This window comes from Taeniopygia guttata, chromosome 6, assembly GCF_048771995.1.
Source record: "Taeniopygia guttata chromosome 6, bTaeGut7.mat, whole genome shotgun sequence".
Taxonomy (NCBI): domain Eukaryota; kingdom Metazoa; phylum Chordata; class Aves; order Passeriformes; family Estrildidae; genus Taeniopygia; species Taeniopygia guttata.
In genome coordinates, this window is record NC_133031.1 from 27117069 (window position 1) to 27135790 (window position 18722).

Sequence of the window (18722 nt, forward strand, 5' to 3'; positions counted from 1 at the left end):
TACATTTCAGTAAAGGGATTGGAAAAGGAGAGAAGAAGCAAAATCTGTATCTAGTGTCATATACTTCAGGAAAACATGTGAAGGCTCTCTGGAGTCATGAGTGTCTCTTGGAGTTTCTCTTGAGTTGTGTGTTGTGGTGATCTCTGCAAAGAGTACATATGGTGGGGAAAGAGCAGAATGGGAAGGGGTTTGTGCCATGTGTTGGGCACACGGGAAGTGTTCAGCAGCTGTCAGAGTGAAAGCTGTGGTACACAAGCAGGGGACTCCCATAAGTCCTCCAGGCTGGCTCCTAGGTGTGTGCAGACAGCGCTGGCTTGTGCTTTCCCTCAGCCATCCAGGGAAAGCAAATTGCACGAGGTGCTTACATTTTTTTTTTTTTTTTAATTTCAAAGGAGTTTGGTTTTTTTTATTGCTCTGTTATTTAAAGTGAAAAATATGATTAATCTTGCCAACTCTTGTAATCTACCCTGCAAAATGCCCCTGCAGGGCAACCCAGCACCCAGAGTTAAGTGTTTCCTATCCCCCACATAAAACTAATGAGCCAGTGTAACCTTTGTATTTAAAAAGCAGAAAGAAGAGGCAGCATCCTATATAGATACTTGTTTTTTAAAAATAGTATGATATCTGAGCTACTATGGTGTATATTTTTTATGGGGCCTAAACCATAATGGGATTAACAGTAGGGTATCAGAAACTAAAGGTTTTAAAGAAGTAAAAAGTTTTATGGCTGTGTGATTGCAGTGTCAACAATACAGCTTTCATCTTGTCTTCCTGATTATGACTAAACTCCTTTGAAATTCCATCTTGAGAATTGCTTGGGACAGAGATAACAGAAGACCTCAAATAGATTTTTGTTGCATATATGGAGTAGTGAGGAATTACTGATCCATTTTGGGAAATGTGGCCATATTGTACTCTGAGCCCTATTAACTACCAGAGAAAGCTGGATGAATTGGCTTCCCAGAGCATCCTGGTCTCTTGGCTCTTCCCACACCATTGTCACTGCTGAGCTACATGAGCACCTGAAAACCAAGAGTAGCTATAGTTGTGCAGTACTGCATGAAGGAATTAGGATTAGCTCCATTTTGTGGATGAGTGGTGAGTACTTCAGTTCCTGAAGGATTTACCTGGGGTCATGCAAGCTGTCTGTAGACAGGTCTGATTCTCACTTAAAGGTCTTGCCTGCTGTATAACCCTTTCCTGCTTGTGGAGATGTCTCCAGTTTGCTACTTTGCCTTTCCTGAAAGTACCTGCAAGCTCTGCCAGCTCCTGGCTAGCACAGCACTAGGAAAGTCAAAAAGTTCGTCCTTCTGGTTTGTAGTCTGGCTCTCATGCTGAGGAAACCCACCACAGGCTCTCCCTAGGTGGATTGTATTTGGAGAAAATGACTTTTTTATTGTTTTTAGCTATGATTTTTAACAATAGTGTTTTTAACAGTATGATTTTTAACAGGACTCATCCCAGGATGGGATGCAACACAGAAAAAGAAATACCTCATTGGTGAAGCAGTAGTGAATCTTGCCTAAGTTCATGAGGCCCTGAGAGTGATATAAGCACTACAAAAGAGCAAGGAAGGAAGGTGTGATTGTGATTATAAAGTGGTGCTGCTGCAGGTATTTCTGTAAGGTCATGTGGTTATTTCTCAATACTGCTCTGATAGCAGAGCAAATGGAAACCAGTTTCCACCAAACCAGAGGAATAGGTGTTCCAGCTCCTCTCTCTTTCTTTGTCTTTTTAAATAATTTTGCTTTCCAAAACAAGCCATGAACCTTTCAGTATCTGGTTTGTTCCAAGTGAGGTCCTAACCTTTTTCCTGCTGGGAAAATACAGGGTCAGCAGGCGTAAGGCAGCTAATCCTCCAACAAATGTTAGTTTACTCAACTACAGCTGTTCTTGGTTTGGGAAATCAAATTTGTATCCATTTGTGGCATTGAAGACCCAGACTGGGGTCATAATGGTCTTCTCCAGCTGATCAAAAGTTCACTAGGTAGAGCATCCTGTGCTTAATATAAGGATTTTTGAGCCCTGTTGAAAGCACTAGAAGTTTTGTAGTTGAGCTGAAGTAAATTGAGCATTTTGCATGTCTTACAGATACATTTTGTATTGCTTCCAGCCCAGGGAAGTTGTTTCCAAGCAGCCAGCTCCATGCTTTTTCCTTGTTAGAGCCATCTTACATCTCCTGGCCTTCACACACTCCTACAGGAGTGAAAGAAAATATAAGGAAGGTGCCCAGTTAAAGGGAAAGGGCAAGGCAGGGGGTTTGTGTTGTTCTTTCCCCCTGAAGTTTATATTGTTTTGATTTTCTAGGCAATCAACTTGGCTGCTCTTTGGAAAAACTGTATTGAGAAAGAGTTTGTATTAGCACATCACACCAGCTAAGCAGAGGCAAGGTGTGTTTTTGCGCTCTCTGGTGCCTCCTTTCAAAAACACTTTTTTTTTCCTGGTACCTCTGTATGTGTGAGTTCAGGCTCCCCTACTGTCAGTGTGCTGGGAGTTATGCTCTGTTCAGACTCCCCTCTTGAGTAGCAAGTATAGGTAACTTGAGTTAAAACCATTTGTCACTTAATGTTAGCCATCTCCTAGCCTCTTGAAATACAGTATTGCTGGTTTTTCTGTGCAAAAATCCTTATCCAGTAAGAAAAGTACTGCTAGGATCTTTTAAGTTCTCCTTCCTACTGTTTTTTTTCAAAACATACATCAAAGAATGACCTTGGCTGGTAATTCATTTTCCCTGGGAAGTTTGAGGTTAAGTTTAAAATAATTTTACAAGGTGAAATTACATGCACTGCTTCCCTTGTTCCAGATGTATGCCCTCTATACCTGAAAGGTACAGTGGATATTTGATGACTCCTTAAATATTTCTGACAGTGTGAAGAGATATTAGATGAAGAGCACATGCTTTCTTTCTGGCATAAAAGATTTTGTGTAAACAAGTATGTCAAATGGCCACATTCTTAGAATATACTTTTATTAGGAATTTTCTTCCATGAGGTAAACTTCAGAAAATAGATGCATGTGATGGAAAAATTCTTAGTGGCTATAACTTACCTGTGTAATTTTTAAAATTATGTTAATGACAAAAATAACTTCTAGTACCAGATCAGAATTTATTCTTGATACTGACCAATTTCCCACTCATGATTTTAAAAACAGGAAATATGTCCTCCCAAATAACAAGTTCATAGCATCCTTTACTCTTTCAGTGATGTACAGATGCCTGTCTTGTGAAGCAAATGCTTGCTTCTTTTAGCTGGTTAATGAAAGTACAAGTTTGAAACTTGTCTGTATTTGGAACGTATCAAAGTCCAAGGTCTCTTTCAGTAGCATTGCAAAGAAGCAGAGGCTTTGAGGTGCTGTGTGTGCTTCTGCTGCTGTGACACCCTGTGGACCAGAGGGAGCTTTTCCACTGTGGGCAGCAGACCAGTCCCTGGCTGCTCTCCAGCTGCCTGCTGGGACGCTGTCTGCTGCCTCGGTTCTGCCAGGCTCAAGTGCAGGCGTGGGTCTTCAAGGGTCTTTGCAGATCCTTGCTGCTTCATCTGTTTTCTTGTGTGCACCATCTTTGATTTCTTCTGGAGAGGCTGGAAGGACCTGGTGACAGTAGATCTGAGCTGGAGAACTTTCCCATTGCCTGGCAGTTTTAGAGGCCATTAAGGATTATGGAGTGAGAGCATCACTGCTTCTCAGTGTCTGACTGCAGAAGCCTTGCAGGAGTCCAAAATACCTCTTCATTTCAAAGGCAATGTGCTTAGCCAGGAAACCTCTGAACAGAATAATCAAGAATAGCTGGAGAGTTTGGAAAATCTTGGCTATCTTTGCCGGTGACCTAATTCTAGCAGTAAAGCTGAAAATCCGTAGATTGCAGCAAAGCAGGTTAGTGCCTCCTCTGCAAGGAGGCAGGTTTCTGATGAATGGCACAGCTGCTTTGCAGGCATGTTGGCAGCATGCAGGAGGACTCTGCGCTGACTTGGCGGCTGTGAGCACACTGTGTATCCCTAGAAGGATAATTACAATGGTATTAGTGAGAACCAGGGCACAGGACACCGCTGGCTATTTAAAGAGCAGGTCTATTTTTAACCACCTTTTAACAAAGATAGAGTTTTTATTAGACTGAGCTTTATAATTAACCAGCCTGGGTTGTATGTTGGTGTTTACAGCTTTCTTTGCATGTTCCCTGATAGTCAAATGCAGGATTATAACCATATCTTATGGCCAGGGTAGGAAATTGCAATACCTGCATGCTTGGCAGCACATTGAAAAGTTGGTGGCAAATGATCCTTACCTACATGTGGCCATGCTGGCAGCACCTGGGTTGTGTTTTTAAGTCAGAAGGAGAACGTAGTGCAGAGCATTTGTGGCCTGTGGTGGCTGTTGGGTTGAGCATGTTGTTGTGAGCACAGCTCAGCCTAAAAGGGGTTTAGCTGGTAACACTGTCTTTTGTGCTACACTAAAATATAATTAATTATATTCACCTGGGCTTAACATACTTTCTGAGTAGTATCCAAGATTGATAATAGGAGATCCTCAATATATAAATTCAGGGGAAATCTGCTCCAGAGCATCTGTTGCTATTTGCCATCTCTTAATAACTGTCTAAATTTCTTGCAAAGAATGACATAGAGGAGCTGGGAGTTGAGAAGAGAAGGTGGCGTACAGGCACTGAGGTCAGTGTTAGATCTGTATGAAAATGAAGGGGTGAGAGAAAATGCCAGGCATTGATTGATTCCATTCCTCTGCTGGGCAGATGGCCACCTATGCTGCTCTCATCACCTTCTCATTGTGAAGCCCAGGTTATTGCATTTGATCTTTTTCTACTGCCCTGTCTCACTGGTGCCTCTGAAGATCAAAGGGGTTATGAAAGGATGAGCAGTTGTGTTACTGAGCAACTGTGAGTTCATTCTGGAGGAGACACCTTCCAAAATGGCATAATTTTTATTACTGTAGGCATCAGTAGTTTTTGACAAAATTTTTTTGACATTGCCTTTTCTAGTTTTGGAAGCCACGAGATTACAGGTAGTTTCTCTTTTTTAGAAATTGTTTTATTCATTTAAATGAAGCTTCTGTCTTCTAGCCCTGTAGTTCAAAGCAGAAAACCTCAAGATGTGCAAAAATAGGACCCAAAGGTCCAGGCATTATGCTGTGAATAAAATTAGTTCCAGATACATCACTTCAGCTTCAGAATCACAGTTTTGCTTTAGTATCATTATTTGGGATCTGCTTGATTTAGGAATTTTGAGTGCAGACACAAGAACCTGTTTCAGTGTCTGCATTTGATAACTGTGTACTTGTTCCAAGGAGTTTCCAATCCAGGAGACAGTCGAAGAAGAGGGCAGAAACAAAGCCTGGACAAGCTGAAGGATGGCAGCTAGTGATAGCACAGCAGAGCAAACAGTACTGTCAGAGAAGAGAGTGAAAAGGAGAGTAAATAGAGGCTCAGTGTGAGATGAGAGCAATCCTACTCCCTGTAGTGCTGAGATGAGGGTGAGACTCCCAGGTTTTCAGAATTGTCCTGCTCATAGCTGTGTCTGCAGTGCTCTGCTGGATCAGTCCGTGTCTCACAAAATGGGATGGGACCCTGACTGTTTGAAGACTTAGGATTTATTATCTGTCTGTATCATACAAGCAAAAAGCAAGAGACACAGAGAAACAACAACATCCATGCAAGTCCAGATCGGAGACAAGATGGCAGCTTATGCAAAGCCTTTTTTTACATATTCTTTGAACTAATAGCATAAAAGAAAAGGTGTAAAGTCATTATACTCTAACCAATAAGAAAAGGACCTACGTGGGTTTAACATTAACAAAAGGACTTCTATGAACCTCAAACAATACACAATAATTCATTATTTAAGATTGTGGAAGTGGATGCTCTCTCACGTGTCCACGTAACTCAAAGTGTATGTAGGCCAACCCCTGCACTCACTGAGCAATGTGATTTGCATTTAACATCTGCACAGTGTGAACAGACTGATCAGCCACTGGGAGATACAGCCAAGACTGTCAGTTACCACTCCATGCTGCAGCCCAGGAGACAACTGCAGGAAATACAAATCTTTCAGCCAAATCCCCCATATTTCACCAAAGGATTTGAGGTTGCCTGATTTCCCCTCCCTCCATGCCTTTTTGAAAACCTTGATTTGCCTTCAAAATCATAACATAATCAGGAAAGCCTTCTCAATAATATTAAGTTTTATACCCAGAGGGACCTGGTAGATGCAGAGATTTTGACAGCTGTGTGATGCAGAGGGAGGTGGAGAGAGCATGTCTTTATGCAGGCTGCAGTAGTAGGCCAGAAGAATCCATGTTGGAATGGGCCAGTGGTGGCAAGACTTCACTTGGCACAAGGTTTGTTGGTCTTGCAGCTTGTTTGCCAAGAACCTGAAACTCTTCCAAAGCTGACATCAGTGATGAGTGTTCCCATCTAGAAGAGTTGGAGGTAGAAATAATTTCTGTGTAAGGTGGCCGTACACTCACGCTGCAGTGGAAGGCCACACAGGGCTCAGGGACAGTCAGGGTTTGTAGCATGGATGCTTTCAAAGTGTACAGTGGAGAGTGTGGGCAGCACATTTTCAGGTAAAACCCTTGCTTTAGGCTTACCTTAAGGCTTGCAGCTTCTGTTGCAGATGGGGAGAAGGGGGTGTGTGTCCCAAAATCGACCATTTTCTCCTCAATATTTCAGTTGTTTGGTAAGATGCTCCCTTTCCCAGGGTACCTGGTTTTGGTTTTGTCTCTGAGGTGGCCTTTGGACAAAATGTTGCGGTTGTGGACTACATCAGTACATTGCTGTTTGTATTTTGTTTCCACTTATGGCCTTGAATCACGACTCTGCTTTCTTATGCACTGTGCCACCCCTTATCTGCCTGGTACATGGCTTGTCACCAGGCAGAGGTACATTGATTTGTGTGACTTTGAAAAACTGCATTGCCTTGGGTTTGGGGTTTTTTATTTCTATTATTGCTCTTACCATTGTTAGGTCATAGATCTCATCATTTGCAGTTTGTTTTTCCTTTGCCCTTGATTTGAGAATACAGTTGGGTTCATGTTCATCTCTAATTTTTGCAGACAGACTTGACATGGTTAAGATAAGGTTGAAAATGTTGCTTGTAGAACTTTTTCGTTCCTTTAAATTCCTATTTATACTATGTTGTTAGGTCTTTTTGTTGTCAGTCTTAAATTTTCATTTCTTTGTTTATTTTAAATAGTAGATCTTTACATGTAAAAATTAAAAAATATTTTTCCAGTTAATTTTCATGGCAGATTTTATTAGCTTTTGGAATAAAAATACTCCTACATGCTTAGGGAGCCATTGGTAGAAACTGACTGGAAACAGGGTCAGATGAGCAAGTATCCTCTTCCAACTGGGAGCAAACGCACAAAAAGAATCATGAGGAGAGACCTGATTTAAAAATCCAAAAGCAAAGCTTGTTGCGACTGATTTCACGGCTCAGGTGGAGGATATTAACTTCTAGCTGAGCATTTGTGAGTCAGATTTCCTTCTGAAACGTGTCGGTGGTGCGCTGTGGAATCAGGGTGAGTGTGTTTATTGCAGGCTGGCCGGGCACCACCGCAGCGTTGCTGCGTGGCCAGAGGGCTCGCAGCAGTTGCATAACGCGCTGCAGCACCGACCTGCCTCCTCCAGCCCGCAGCCAGGTGCTTGGAAAAGCCTCTCTGCTCGCTGGAGACAAGAGCTCGGTAAAGCACGGAGCGGATACCTCGCTGAGAGGACTGGGCTGGGGGTCAGGGATGGAGTAAGGAAAAAACATCAAGTCCTACGATGGCTGTTGGAGATAAGCAGCCTCTGACCTGTGAACTGCTTTTAGAAGGAAAGCATACTTTCCCTGCCCTGTGGTTTTTGCATGTGTTTCTCATTACTTTTATCTCAAAATCATTCTCGTACAGTGAATTATTGATGTGGGGGTCACATGCGTTTCTTCAGGAATTGCTTTCTTTAACCAGTGATCCCTCCTGAATTTCTTAGACTATCTGTTAGGCTCTGAAATCCAAACAAAGTTGGTGGTTTCTAATTTCAGGGTTAAATTAGATTCGACTTTGAAAAAGCTTTGAGGGAAGGGGAGACATATGATAATGTCCTTCTCCATGTTAGGGTCCTCCTTCTTCTGGTTCTTTTGGTGCTTCTTTCAGTTTGGTTCTATTTTTTTAACATCTCACAGAGATCAAGTGTCTGATTTAGCCTCAGTGGAACTTGAGCATATTCCTAATGTTGAGCACATGTTTAAATCCACTGTTGAATTCAAGCCCTATAAACCTGGAGGCATAAGTACAAAAATATCTGGGAAATTATTTTCTTTCCCCTCTGATGCTCCCTTCTTTCAACATACAAAATTAAGAATTCAGCATTTTGAACTGCTGCTGGAGGCGAGTTGGTCATTTCCTGCTGGGAGGGAGTCTTGATCTTTTAAAGATGGGAAGAGAGTTTGTGTATCTGTGTGTGTGTGTGTCTGTCTGTGTTTGTGTGTGTTTGTGTGTGTGTGTCTGTGTGTGTGTGTTTTGCAGATGTTCAGGCCTTGATTCAGCAAAGTCTCTCAGCAGTGTCTGACGGGGGGATAGTGCTGAGTCTGGTAAACCTGCTGCTCCAGAGCTGAGTGTGCATGCGGTTGCCTGACTCCTCAGCAGAGAAAGTTTCTTTTCTTAGTTTCCATCACTTCTGCTTATGGTGGAAGTTGGCAAGAACCCTGCACAAATCCCAAACCACGTCTGGCAAAGAAGCTGCTGTGTCTCTGGCAATGTTAACATTCAGGGATGGCTTGTTTCTGCAGCTGTTTCTGCAGCACTGACCAGAGGAGGATGGGGCAGGCGGTGGGGGTCACCCCTTGTTTGTCAGGGGCTGCACAGGGGCTTGGCTGAGCCCACCAGGGCCCAGGAAGGGAAACTGCCAGCGGCCTTACAGCCCTGGGCTGGCCCTTGCAGGACCCTGTCAGGCATTGTTAGGGGGTTGTTTCCAGCCCCTGTGTAACCACTTTGTGACCAGCAGACACAGAGCTTGGAGCTGCCAGCACAGGTCCCTCAGCTCTCTGGGGACTTCCCAGGCAGGGAGGAAGCTGGTGGCTTTGTGCCCAGCTTGCTATGGTGCAGAGTGTTGTGCTAGGTTGATTCCTACCCAAACTCCTGAAAAATGTAATTAGAGGTCTGGGGGAAGGAAACAGAGACTTTTTTTTGCACTCACACCTTTTTCTGCAGTGCAGTTTTGATTCAGGCAAAAGAGAGCCCAGTTCCTGCAGTGGGATTTGCATGTGTGTTGTACACTGAGACAGCTGAAGCTGTGAGCAAAAAGCACGCATAAATAAAGGCTTCCTCCCTGTGCTTTATATAATCAGAGTGGGTGATGTCATTGGGAGCTGGAGAGGAGAGAGCAGGCTGTGAAATTACAGCCCTCTGCAGCCAGACAGAGCCAAGTGCAAGGGGGGGCTGCACAAAGCAAGAGCCAGGCTTCCCTCTGATACAGGCTCAGGACAGAGGACCTTGGGGGGTAGAGCTGGGGGGTAGAAGTAGATAATCCAGATGCAGTCAGATAATCCAAATTGCACAGTCACAAAGAGAAAGTAGGGAAAGCAGCAGGTGAGGAGCCATTGAGCAGCACTGAGGCTGCCATTTCAAGGGCCAGTACTCCCTTCCTCCACATGCAGCCTTCTACAGCTTATGGATCTGCTGGAAGGGCTGTGGGACTGCTGGGCTTTTTCATCCTCCTTCTGCTTCAGTCTCCTGGCCCATTGCAGCTCCTGGCAGAGAAGAGAGGGCATCCTTGCCCTGCTTGCCCTCCACATCCTAGAGAAGCTTGCTTCTAATTTCTTCCTGGCCCCAGAGGAAGAAGCACAAGTAACAGAGGGGCTCTGTCTTAGCCAGAGTGGCCAGGTGACACAAGATAAAGGGTGATCCTTATCTCTTTGTGACAGGGCTTCTGTTTGGCTTTGGGTTTCTGAAACCTCTCAGGAGTTTTACTCCTTTTTTGGTCATCCCAATGCCCCCCCAGTATGGGAATCTCTAATAGGAGTTTTCCCTCATCAAGCTGAGCAGGAAGAGGGGACTAGACTCATCCCTTGGGAAAGTGGAGAGCTCCCTTCTTTCAAATCCTTCACAGATTTCTCTTTCAACACATCAAGCATCTACAGTGTGCTCAGAATGCTGCTGTGAGAGCCTGATTTTTTCCCACTTTAACAGAAGGAAGCTTTTCCCATCTCCCCTGCAGCTAGCATGCAAAAACTTCGGCCTCTGCTGAAACTGGAATTCTTCTGTCATCCTCTGTCTTCCTCAGGATCAAGAGAGCAAGAGGCAGCAGTCCTTTGCAGCAATCCTGCCTTGTTTCTCTGTTATATAACAATATGGGCTTTTAGACTTGTTTTCCTAGATATTGGCAGTTGCGTCAAATATTGGCATAATCCAGTGGTTTACATGGAAAGCCGTCTGGCTCTGTCTGGAGGCTGCACAATGCTGGTATTTGCATTGAAAACAAGAGCCTGCAGCATTGTCAAAACCCGTTCCAACAGAGTCCAGGTAAACAAGGGGAAAAGACACTGGCATCATGGCCTGACCTGTGGAATTACAGCTGCCCTGGGGCAGCTCCAGGACTTGATAAGAAAGATTAATGGCTTTGCAATTGCTTTCTCTCTGAAACGGTCTTTTAGCTAAGTCTTCTGTGATGGCTTTCAAAGAATCACAAAATCATTTAGGTTGGAAAAGACTTTCAAGAGCATCAAGTTCTGCCTTTGACTGATCACCATTTGTCAGGTAGACCATAGCCCTCTGTGCAACATCTAGTTCAGTGAGCAGTGACTCCATCTCCTCCCAGGGCTCTGGAGTTTTATTTCTGATGCACCCATCAGTCTGTCAGCCCTGCAGTGTGTGCTGTGTGATTTAAGAACCCATCATGGTCCACTGGGGCTGTTGGAAGTTGAGAGGTCAGGGACTGTGATTGGGTTAGATTTTAAAAATAAAAAGGTAAGGAAGCTGCAGAGGGGTAACAGCTGAGGAAGTTGTTTAGTTGGATCTTTCTGAAGGAAAGCAATGTGCTCACATGCCAGGACAGTTTGCAGGCTTGGTTGCTCCTTCCCATCCCGGTGTGGCTCAGCTTGAAGCGTGAAATAGGGGAAAATCCAGTGGCAGCACAGAAGAAATAGCTTTGGTCAGACCTCTTTGCAACCTGCCTTAGCTCAGCCAACACCACCTGCCCCTGCAGTGTGCTTGCAGCCCGAGCCGTGCTATGTGCCCTTGTGAGTTTATCAGCTCATACCACGCTCCTGTCCCAGGCAGGTGGCCCCTCCTGATGCCTGGTGTGCTGGCACAGGCCATCGCCCCTGCTGCAGGCCACAGCCTTTGGCCAGCAGCCAGCAGAGCCAGGGGCAGGAGTAGCTTCTCTGAAAATGGTCTGCATGAGCCTGGGACAAGCGGTAACCTTCTCCACTCGACTGTAGTCCTGAGGCACAATGGGAAAGTTTTCAAGTGTCCGGGGTTTTATTACATGTCTGAACCTTTGCCTGTAGCTTTCAGGTGCTTAACAGGGATGATGTTGTTCAGTCTGCACATGACCCAGCTTTTGACGTGGCACATCAGTGCCACCCTTTTGATTGCTGTCTCAGCAATCCAGCCACTGCTTGCTCCTGTCTGAAGCTGATCACTGGTTCCAGGAATTGCAGTTCCTGGTGCAGCACCTTCCCAGTTCCTGGTAAAACACAGTGCTGAGAATCAGCCCAAAGCTCAGGCTGTAGATGTGTTGTCCATTTCTCTCTGCATTCGCGAGTGGACCGTGATGTCTTTGCCAAGATTCTTCCCCAAACTTTTTTTTCCTGTTACACAAATAATTCAATTTTCACCATGGGCTGGGAGCTGCCTCCAGGTCTGTGGTACCTGCCGGTAGCAGATGCTGTGTAGCAGTCTGCTGTTAGGTGCAGCCCCCAGATCTGAGCTCTCCTACATGAGTGTTTTGAACTTGGGCTGATCTGTGGGTGAAGTGTGTGGCTGGAGCTGATTGATACTTGTGCTGTGAGGAAACACATGTGCTCTGTGCTGCAGCTTGATGGCTGTGCTCTGACAGCTGTGACTCAGTGACTTGCCTGTGTGGCCATTCAGGAAGTCTGTGCTGTATCCAAAAATTGGTTTCGAACCCCAGAAGGTCTTTGACCACAAGATCCTGCTCCACTTCATTTCTGTGCAAGAAGTCAGTGTCCAGCTTCCCGAGGGATGACACAAACTGTAGTGCCAGTGTGAGCCAGCAATACTTCTTCATTGCTTCATTTGTCATCATGGGACACAGGGCAAACACCTGTAGTGGGTGCACTCCTGACCAAGCTCTGTGTTGAAAACTGGCTTCCAGGTAGAAAAACATCCCCCCCCCATGTCAACCATATGGGTTTAATGACAATGGGGTTTGCCCTAGAGCAACTTAAGGAGTAAGAGATGAGATTGATGTGATTACTGTTCTTTCAGTTTGATTTTTGGATTATGATTTCCCTTTCCCCACCCCTGTATTTGTTAATGTTTAATGGAGAACATGCTTTCTTCAAGGCTCTTGCTGGTAATATGCAGCCCTGTGTCTGTTATTGAAACAGAATGATGAACCCTTCCTAAAGAGATTTATGGTAGAAACTGTGAGGAGCTCACAGTTACAGCATGACCAGTGAACACTCCCCTGTGCTGACAGTTCATCAGCAAAACCCCTGACCCTTCCACCCTTAATCATCCTTGCTTGTCACTGACATAATTGCCTGATTACAGACTCCTCTCCCCCACCCCTTTCAAACTGGGTGCAATAGTGCATTTGAAAAACAAATGGAAATGAACTGTCTCTGCTCTTTTTTTCTTTCTTTTTTTTTTTTTCGTTCCCCTGCATTGAGACGGATCAGGCTAAGATTCAGTTTCTTTGTGCATGAGCAGGGACTGGGATAGGCTTTCAGGAGTCTTTTGCACTGGTGTTTCTTGCATGTGAATGGTAAAGCTGATGTCATTGTCTTATTGATTGGGATGACAACTTTGGACATAAATCATTAATGTCTGGGAAACAGGGAGAAGAAAAAGGCAACTCATACTCAATAATTTTCCATAAATCTGCTGTTCATCCCTGCATATGTGATCTAGAGGAGGAGACAGTGGGAAGTTTTCCTCTGCAGCATGAGGACAATGTGCATTGCCACTGCTGCCTGAACCTTTTACCCCAGAACATGTTGCCATATTCTGCAGAAAAAGGATCACATCACCAGCAGTGCTGTTGTGCTGGAGCCTGTCTTTGTAGATGTGAGCCAAGGTCAGAAGTCTGACCAGGGGAAGGGCTTGGGTTCTCTCATTCCCACAGACCTTGCACCCCTAGCAGCATTTCAGACCTGGGCCCAGGAAGGAATAACAGCACAGTCCTTGGGAACTACTATGCCTCTCACTCCTTGAATTGCCACCAGGGATTGTTTCAGAGTTTTTAGCTGACCTTTTTTTTTAATTGATGATCTTAATTTCATGCAAAAAGAAGGTATTCAGGTCAGTTCATAGCAAATGTCCCTGACCTAGCAATAAACAAGCATGCAGGGGGTAGCAGTCATTCAAAACTGCTTTCACAGAAGTTCTTCTCAGCAAAATAGACAGCAAATAGGTCAGAGAGAGTGGAAATCCATGAGATACTTTTACCATTTTCCTATGTGCCTTTGCCCCAGCACACAGTTCATCCAGATGGGTCAGATTATCAGTTCAGACAGAAAGAAAATAAACAGTGTCTGTCAGAGGTTAGCAATAATGAAAGTATTGGTGAGCAGCTGATGTTTGAAGTGTAAATAGTTCAGCGGCAGTCTGGTAAATGCTGGTACCTAAGGGGAATTTTGTGATGTGTGGAAACAAGGAAGCCTGAAAACCACCTGGTAGGGTGGCAGAAGTGAAAGAAATGACATTCCCTTGCAGAAAGCATGGCTCTGATCCTCCTGTTCTCCCTTGCAGCCGAGCTCACCTCCGCCTGTGTCTAGAACGCTTAAAAGTTCTGATACCGCTCGGACCAGACTGCACCCGGCACACCACGCTTGGGCTGCTCAACAAAGCCAAAGCACATATCAAGGTAAGAGCTGCCTTTCCCTGCTGCTTTCAGCGTGGGCTCTTGGGAAGTGCAATGCAATTGCTCATCCTTGCTGCCTAGAGCCAACTCTGTTGAAGGAAACAGAGTTTTGACACTGTTAATAAATAAATAAATATAAAGAGCAAGCAAACCTTGCCCCCTTGGTTAGCCATTAATCATTGCCACGAGCCCTATTGTTGGAAGAGTCCATAATGAACTCCTTAACTACAAAAATGATGGATCTGAAGAGCAAGGATCTTGTTCTGTATTGTGATCATTTGTTGACAGCTGCATTTCTTTAAAGAAAAACATACTTACTGCTGAGTGACTGCATTTTGATGGGAAATGCAGCTTTTTTTCTGGTATGCTACTGAGTTTCCACTGCTGAAGCATTAGCACAAACCACAAGACTGTGAGACAGGTTTGGCTTGCTGGAGTTCCATGTGTGAACCTTCCAGCTAGCCCAGTGCTCTTCCAGCTCCACTTTTGGCAAAGCAAGACATGAAAAGAAAATGCAGCATTGTCAGTATCTGGGAGAGGCTGAAATACTTCATTGCAGGTCAGGATATAGAGAGGGAAGACGGGTGATGAGGGAGGAAAAGTGCTGCCAAAGGGACAGAGTTAACCTGAAATGACTCCTCCTTATGCAATGTGCTTGTTGTAGGAAACAAAGAACAGTGCCCTGGTAGATTTCCCAGCTGTGATCAAAGAAATCTGTAATAGGTTATGTAAATCACTCACTGAATAGAAAACTGTTTCTGAGAAATCCTTCTAAACCATGCAGTAAGGAACACAGAACTCCCGGGCCACGTTTTTATGTTGGAGCAGCTCGTAAGAAACCCTGGAGTGGATTGGTTTGGGGGTTTGAGGCCCCTGCGTGGGCAGAAGCGGTAATGCAGTGTCCGATCCCGGGCAGAGGGACCCACAGACTGCTGCAATCCACAGCGTTTCCCCTGGAGAGGCTCGGTCCTCAGAGACCCTTTGAACTAATGGGTATGATTTATCAGCACCTGAGAGCTGGAAAGATGTGGGCAGAGGGCATTGTGCTTGGAGACTATGAGGCAGCTTGGTTCAGGGCACTTGTAGCTTGAATCCTTCTGGGACTGGGAAGGTCTAAGCAAGGCAGATGGCAGGGCAGTGGAGGTGGGAGGGAAGGAGAAAAGGATAAAAGCAATTACTGAGTTATATGTGATCATGTCAGAAACTTGAAGAGGCTGAGAGGAGAAGCCAACACCAGCTTGAGAACCTGGAACGAGAACAAAGATTCCTAAAGAGAAGACTGGAACAACTACAGGGTCCTCAGGAGATAGAGCGAATACGAATGGACAGCATTGGATCTACCATTTCCTCGGATCACTCGGACTCGGAGCGAGGTGGGTGTTGCTGAACCAGCATGGAACTGTCAGGACTCTGAAGTGAGAGAATGAGATTCATCCATTTCCTATCTTTCAGTCTCCCCTTCGCATGGCCTTTGGTGTTTAGGTTGCTGATTCTGCTCACACACAGGCACATCCATATGGAAAGTTTAGCATTTTGCATGAGTTCTAAGTCTGGAAGAATTGTTGTTGCTGTCAACTTGATCTGATTTCTGTGGTATTGAAAGAGATGGTAAAGTTGAGATGCTCATTGTGATTTTGGTCTGCTGAATCTCTTGGCAACACAAAGAGGAAAATGTAAGAAGATATTAATGAGACTGGAACCAATGTCTCACACACCTATCACCCAGCCCCCCTACCAAACTTCCCATTGAGTTCACCTCTTCAGTCAAAACTGGCTAGATATATCTTCATGGCTAACTGAATTAAGATAACTTCCTTTTAAAAAATATCCCTGCAGTGGACAGAACGTTAGGCACAATAGATGGTTTGATATTTACTGACAGACCGGAAAATGATGGATAGTTTGGGTGTAAGTCCATAGTTTAAAACAAGAATCCTTTGGAAAATTCCTGGAACAATGTGGGAACCAAGATATCTGGTTAATTAGATCTTTGCTTTTTAAGTCTTTCTTAAAAACAAGATGTCTGTTTCAAAATCCATTGAACATGTGTGAGAGTAACCCAGATTGCCATGGTAATTCATTAAAATTGTGTGTGGTCCTGGCTTTGGCAATATAATGTCAAGCAACTAGCATGTTTGGGGTTAACTTCATGCTCCATTTTCTCTCTTGCACTCAATTTTGTCTGTTTCTTCTTTTTTTCTATGGGGTATTAGAGATCCAAAGAAAGAGGTAGTGGGACAAGCTCGGTGTGTGGGGTGGCTCAACTACACTGACAGTGTGGCTGGCATATGAAGAGTGAAGCCCCTTTGCCAAATCCCTAGAAAAGCCTCTGAGCTGGTATTAGTCTTTTTATAAATAATGACCACAGCCTGTCCCATTCCAGGGGAGACCTGCCAGATGACCACTTCAGTCCTTGTGCTGGGGAGTCCCAGGAGCTCAGTGGCATGAAGGGGGCAGTTGGGTGTGTGGTGCTAACCTGTGTGCATTTCTCTCATTTCCCTTTCTAGAAGAGATTGAAGTGGACGTTGAAAGCACAGAGTTCTCCCATGGAGAAGTGGACAATATCAGCACAACCAGCATCAGTGACATTGATGATCACAGCAGCTTGCAGAGTATTGGGAGTGATGAGGGTTACTCCAGCGCCAGTGTCAAGCTCTCATTTGCTTCCTAGAACCAAGTGAGACAACAGTGCAGGGTGAATGATTTCACTGGGATGATCAAACTGGGTCCTAGATGCCAGTATCCTCTTTCAGAATTGACATATTGACAGCTAGGCCTGGAGAGACCTGTATATAAAGCTTTTTGGGTAAAGGAAGCCTCCCCAGAAACCCATATTTGTCCATTTGGTCATGTTACCAATCCCAATTTCTGCTGGCAAAAAGTTAGGCCAAATACTAATCCCTTTGCAGTCAATGAAATCCGTTTGTTTCTGTGGGACCTGGATCTAGACCTTAGTGATGAAAAACTTTGTTTTGAATTTATTTGAAATTGTTTGAAAGAGGATACTAGAGACTCATCCCTCTCTTTCTGTCATGAGATCTGAGAAGTGTCAAAATTTCTTACACTGCATTCAGATTGAACAACCTAATTTAAGCCCTTCTGAAGAGCTTTTGTGGTCCTGAAAGGACTGTATCCTACAGTTTACCACAATCTAATGCTGTCACAAATTGCTAGAAATCTAAGAAGGCTTACATAGCCTAGGAATACCAGTGACAATAATGATTAAGGTCTCATTCTGTGCCCAGAGGGAGAGGGTCAGCGATGTTCAGGGGAGAACACCATTCAACTCAGCTTTCTGTTGGACATCATTTAAACAGTGAGTACCTCTGAAGCGTGGCTAAAGCGAGAGGTACACACCTGTAATCTACCAGCACAGGGTGGGCTGTCAGGCCTGGGGCTGTGCCAGTGCCAGCAGATCCCGGTAGATGTGTGCCCCTCGCAGGCACACGGCCAGCTGAGGGCAGAACGAAACCAGCACTCGAGAGGTGACACACCAGACAGTCATGCCCAGATACTGAGCCACTATGACCTTTTTATTTGAAGTGATTTTTTGATAAACATTTGTAAATGTGTTGGGAGGGAAAACACCCCAAGTCTGATGCATCTTTTTAGAGCTTGTCCATATGAAACCTTAGATGTCTTTTATATGAATTTATGCCATGAAAAGATCTCTGTTTTGATGAAGCACTTGACCCAATGAGATGCAAAGATCCTTTTTTTGCCATGCACACAATGGATGAAGGCTGTGCTAAGCTGGAAGAGGCCAGGTTTGGTGGGGGTTTCTTCAGTTTTCTTTTTAGAATCATTCCCTTTGCTGACTTTTGAAGTTCCAGTCCAGTAGTTAACCTAGTTAAGCTCAGCACGTCTCTCATGTTAATGTAACGTTTTGACTGCACGTCCTGTTCCCAAGGGCCTTGCCATCTTATCTGTGCAGGTGCTGTTAAGAGCTGTTATAGCAAATGTTTTCTAATTTTCTCCAAGACAAGCATTCTAACCTGCACTTTGAGGGCTTTGCTTTTTTATTTTTGTCTTTTTAATGGCCAGGATTATTTTGTTTTCCAAGTTTTAAAAACCTTAATAGAGTCTTCACCTATGGCATTGTTTGAAACTTTGTATATCCTTAAGTAATTTAATTACCCCTCATTACTAAGAAAAAAAGAGGAAAAAATGCTTTATAAAATTCATAACTTATTGCTGATTTGAATGGGTTGTTAATTTCAGTCCTTTAGATTTTATTTTATTGTTTTAGATAGGATTGGGGAAAAAGAGGTAAAATAAAGTAAAAAAATAAAGACAACCATATTTAGCAGTGCAGTGGAATTGTGTTTAAATGTTAGCATATGGTCCCCATTAAAGTAGCACTTTAACGCCATTAAACATTTCTGTATCTGAAATGAGTTGTGTTCTTCCATCTTGGTCATTCCTGTCACTTCAGCCAACTGCTGTTCTTCTTGTGCCCTTTGGTCCTGCAGTGACATCCTGAGCAAGTCTCATGTAGAGTTCAGCACTGTGATAACTTGCCTGTGTTTAAATACTCTGATCTTTCCCCCACTCTCCAAAATGTGTCATTCATGTGTCAAGAGGCACAACACACATGCTTGAGTAGAGATATAATCTTTCCATGGCTGTAATGAATCATTTCTCTCCAGTCTGGGTATTTTTAAATTAATTTGCTTACTAAGTTTGC

The 18722-nt window shown here is 44.2% G+C and overlaps 1 protein-coding gene across 3 annotated transcripts in view; it reads left to right on the forward strand.

Annotated features, from left to right (window-relative positions):
* The window catches only part of MXI1 (MAX interactor 1, dimerization protein), a 56030-nt gene extending 37601 nt beyond the window's left edge, over window positions 1-18429 (forward strand). For all 3 annotated transcript variants that reach the window (XM_030276379.4, XM_041717220.2, XM_030276380.4), the window contains exons 4-6: window positions 13924-14038; window positions 15237-15408; window positions 16543-18429. In XM_030276379.4, the coding sequence (XP_030132239.4) occupies window positions 13924-14038; window positions 15237-15408; window positions 16543-16706 (451 nt within the window). In that variant the 3' untranslated portion in view covers window positions 16707-18429. The remainder of the gene's footprint in view (window positions 1-13923; window positions 14039-15236; window positions 15409-16542) is intronic.
* Window positions 18430-18722: the final 293 nt, after the last annotated feature.